This window comes from Natator depressus, chromosome 14 (genome assembly GCF_965152275.1).
Source record: "Natator depressus isolate rNatDep1 chromosome 14, rNatDep2.hap1, whole genome shotgun sequence".
NCBI classification, from domain to species: domain Eukaryota; kingdom Metazoa; phylum Chordata; order Testudines; family Cheloniidae; genus Natator; species Natator depressus.
The window spans coordinates 36203783-36208258 of record NC_134247.1 but is presented as its reverse complement, the minus strand read 5'-3'; the positions used below and the strand labels follow the sequence as shown (position 1 = coordinate 36208258).

Genomic DNA, 4476 nt, shown 5'->3' with positions numbered 1-4476 from the left:
ATTTCTATAGTTAAGGAGCCTTCACTTAAAATGTCTTGTCATTATCTCCCTGACATATAACAGGGCAGCTCTATTAACTTAAACAACTCAGAATTGAGAGGCATTATGGCAGGCAGTCAGAAGGTGTCCTGGGTTTTGAATACAGCTCATTCCCTTTCTCTGTGCCTTACTTTCCCAGTGTCACACGGTTATTCTGGGCCACAGCAAGGCGTAGAAATCAGGAGTTGTGATACCTAGTGCCCACTGCTCTAACTCACTAGATCCCACTTCCCTCCCAGAATGGTGAATAGAACCCAGGAGTCCTGAGTTCCAGCCCCTCCCTGCTCCAGCCATTGGACACTTCTCCCCTCCTAAAGCTGGGGGAAGAACCCAGGAGTCCTGACTTCTACTCCTACTGGCTGTAACCATTATCCTCCACTCCTGTCCTAGAACTGGGACCAGAACCCAGGAGTCCTGAACCACATGACAATTCTTCTTCCCCCTTGATGCAAAGGTCATTTTTTACCCATCAATTTGACCAGCGCTCCTTTGACATCCTTGTTTCTCAGGCTGTAGATGAGAGGATTCAGGAGGGAAGACACCACACTGTAAAAGAAAGAGAAGTATTTGTCCCTCTCGGGTGCGTAGCTGGAGGCAGGACGCATGTACATGAACATGGCAGCACCATAGGAGAGTGTCACCATGGTGATGTGCGCAGTGCAGGTGGAGAAGGCCTTGAACCTCCCCTCCACTGAGGAGATCCTCAAGATGGCCATTAGGATGAACACGTAAGAAACCAGGATCAAGAAGACCGGAATCATGAGCAGTATCACCCCCATCACAAAGACCACCACCTCGGTGACCCGGGTGTCCGCACAAGCCAGCTTCAAAATGGCCGGCACCTCACAGAAGAAGTGGTTGATCTCATTTGGGCCACAGTAGGGCAGCCTCATGTTGACACTGGTGTGCACCATGGCAAAGAAGAAACCACCCATCCAAGAGCTGGCGGCCTTCTTGACACAGACCGACCTGCTCATGATGAGGGTGTAGTGCAGCGGGTGGCAAATGGCCATGTACCGGTCGTAGGCCATTACAGTATAGAGGATGCACTCAGTTATCCCCAGGGAGAGGAAGATGTACATCTGGATGATGCAGCCAGTATAAGAGATGCTCTTCTTTTTGGAGAGGAGGTGGAGCAGCATCTGCGGCACAGTGGTGGTGGTGTAGCTGATGTCCAGGAAAGAGAGGTTGGCCAGGAAAAAGTACATGGGCATGTGGAGATGGGAGTCAATCCTGATAAGGGCGAAGATGAGGCTGTTCCCAAAGAGGATGGCTAAGTAGATGGCCAGGAAGACCGTAAAGAGCAGCAGCTGCATCCCGGGCTGGCTGGAAAATCCCAGCAGGATGAACTCTGACACGGAGCTTCTGTTCTGCCATGTAAGATTTCTCATTGTGTCTTACATGACAGGGGGGAAAAAACAGGGTTGGGGAGAAACAAATGATAAAAGCCACCTTCAAGGGAGATAAAGCACAGAAGGTTCATAGGTTCCATCTATCTCCACACATATGCGGTCTTCATCACAGTAGTATCTGAGCACCTCACAGTCAGCAATAGATTTTAGCCTCATGACACCCCTGTGCATGAAGGAAGCAGACACTATCTCCATTTTACAGTTGGGGAAACTGAGGCAAAAGTTAGATTAAGTCATTTACTCAAGGACATCCTTTCTTTAACCAGCCAACATCATAGAATCATGCTAGGCTCTGTTCATACATGTAACCCTTCTATCAGGTGGAGTTGGCAGCAATATCTAGGGGTGCCTCTTAAAAATACAAAACAGAGCTGGCTCCAGCCCCCACCCAGTAATCTGAGAAAACTAAACACCACCCTGGGCACTTCTAAAAGGCAATAACTGCCCCACTAGCAAGCAATAAGTCTCTGCGTAACAAAAGAGAACTTTTATTACAAGGGAAAGGGAACCCGGCATTAATTTTGGGAAACACCCACAACAACAATTCCAAAGCATGTAACCCTAAGCAAACACCCACCTCACAGTACATTGGGCAGCGTCCTCTGCCTCAGTTTCCCGCTGTCTGGAGTGAAAATCTGACGAACGAAAGTCCCTTTAACGCACCACTCCCCTTCCCTCCGCTGCACCCCGCTCATGGTTGGCTGTCCTTAGTCAGCAAAGATCCGGAGGTGTGTTCACCTCTCATCCCTGAAAACGAGAGGGGGAGGACATTGACCAATGCTGCTGATCCTGTAGTCTGGTGGCACTCGGCACCGCTGCTATCTCTGCTGTCATTGGCTGCCTGCTGTTACCCCCTGTAGGCTCTCTAGTGTAGCCATAGTCTCAGAAAGCTTTTCCTAATACCCAACCTAAATCTCCCCTGTCCCGGGTGGATGCGGAGAACAACTGATCACTGTCCTTTTTGTAACAGCCTTTTACATGTTTGAAGGCCATTATTATGTATGCCCCCCCCCCCCGCCTCAGACTTCTATTCTCTAGACTACACATGCCCAGCTCTTTCAACCTTTTCTCACAGCTCATGTTTGCTAAACATCCCACTATTTTCATCTCTCTCCTCTGGACTGTCTCCAATTTGCCCACAAATTCTTTAACCGTGGAGCCCAAACTGGATGCGATACTCCAGGCAAGGCCCCACTAGCGCTGAGGGGAGTGGAACAATCACCTCCCCAGATCACTGTTACGCTCTGGGGTTCAGAGCTGCATTGCTCCAGTCGTGCAAAGCAGCCGTCAACCTGGCATAAACAGACAGGTGAATGAGCTGTATGGCTTTCTTGGCCGCTTTCCCTGTTTTGCTGCAGAGTGCTGTAAAACACCCCTAGCGTACCAGTGATTCTGGTGCACGCTGTTCTTTTATTTGACCGGGGACATACTGGGGAGAGGAAGTTATTAATACGGCACACGATGGAGCAGAGAAGAATGGCACAGCTCAGAATTAAATCTCAGTCTAAATCTGACACAATTGCCAATTTAAACAGTAATCGCGAAAGAAGAACATCAGTTTCCCCCTGATATTCTGTAGGATTTTATATCGATTCCCAAACAATCCAAAAGTGTGGGTTTGTGGGGCACCGATATGCCCATTTCAGGTCTTGGGGTAGGGGCTGCATCTAAGCATGTTTTTTTCCACCGCACCTGAATCTCTGTCCAGTGTCTTAGCCACAAAACCTTCTCTAGTCCTCCCCTCATTCTGGATTTAACCAGTAGTCCATTTATTCCAGTCTCTTAATTCTCATTTCTAGGAACATAGGCATTTCCAGACTATATCAAACTACTTCTACATCTCGTTCAATCACCTATCTACAGCTGTGGCCAGTATCAGCTGAATTAAAGGAAAGTGTAAGAAGCCCCCTAGTGGTTAATTATGCAATTACCAGCCCACAAGGAAAGTTTCCCTCCTAAACCCCAATACTTAGAAGTTAGTTTAGGCTCCAAAGTTTGAGAGTTTATATCCTTTCCAATTATTTGGTTATTAATTCTCACCAATATATATACAAATTCCTGAGTCTGGTGTTTTCATCACCACAACATTTCATTATAAAATTCACTTACTTCGTTTGTGAGAGAACAGCATAGTGTCTTCAGTTGTAAAAGTACAGGATCTGGATTTATTAATCAAAAGGATCACTTAAGCTAATTCCTCAGGCAAAGCTGCAGAACAGTGCCATGCATTGTGGAAGACTTTTGTGTACCTCTCACTGGCTCCAGGTGTGGAAAGAAAAACTAATAAAACAAAAGATAAATTAAATAGTTTGCCAGTGTATGATAAATTTAATGAAAATGTGTTTCTAACAGAACTGAAACTGATATGATACAGGAGGCATGAATGTACAATGCTACATTGTTACAGATTTTCATTAGGTTAGACTATAAATGAGCTGGAGTTTTTGTGAACCACAGTTTTGGTCGTGTGTGCGTGCGTAGTAATTATCACTGCCATTAATTTATTTTTCTTCAGCAGATTACAGACTATTTGCTGTTTGTCCCGTGCTGTGAATCTGATTCACTGTCCTGGATTCAAAAAGGCGAACACAATACACTGGACAGAAGCAAAGGCTAAAATAATAAAAATGTCCATATAACATTGTGGGGAGAAGATCAATCAACTAAAAGACAAAGGGTTAAGAGTGATTTCAGAGTAACAGCCGTGTTAGTCTGTATTCGCAAAAAGAAAAGGAGTACTTGTGGCACCTTAGAGACTAACCAATTTATTTGAGCATGAGCTTTCGTGAGCTACAGCTCACTTCATCGGATGCATACTGTGGAAACTGCAGAAGACATTATATACACAGAGACCATGAAACAATACCTCCTCCCACCCCACTCTCCTGCTGGTAATAGCTTATCTAAAGTGATCATCAAGTTGGGCCATTTCCAGCACAAATCCAGGTTTTCTCACCCTCCGCCCCCCCACACACAAACTCACTCTCCTGCTGGTAATAGCCCATCCAAAGTGACCACTCTCTTT

The 4476-nt window shown here is 46.1% G+C and overlaps 1 protein-coding gene across 1 annotated transcript; it reads right to left on the bottom strand.

Moving 5' to 3' along the window:
* Positions 1–494: 494 nt before the first annotated feature.
* On the bottom strand, positions 495–1430 carry LOC141998749 (putative olfactory receptor 2B3). Its single transcript, XM_074971749.1, has one exon. It carries the CDS (start codon positions 1428–1430, stop codon positions 495–497), a length of 936 nt encoding a protein of 311 aa, XP_074827850.1.
* Between the last annotated feature and the right edge of the window lie 3046 nt (positions 1431–4476).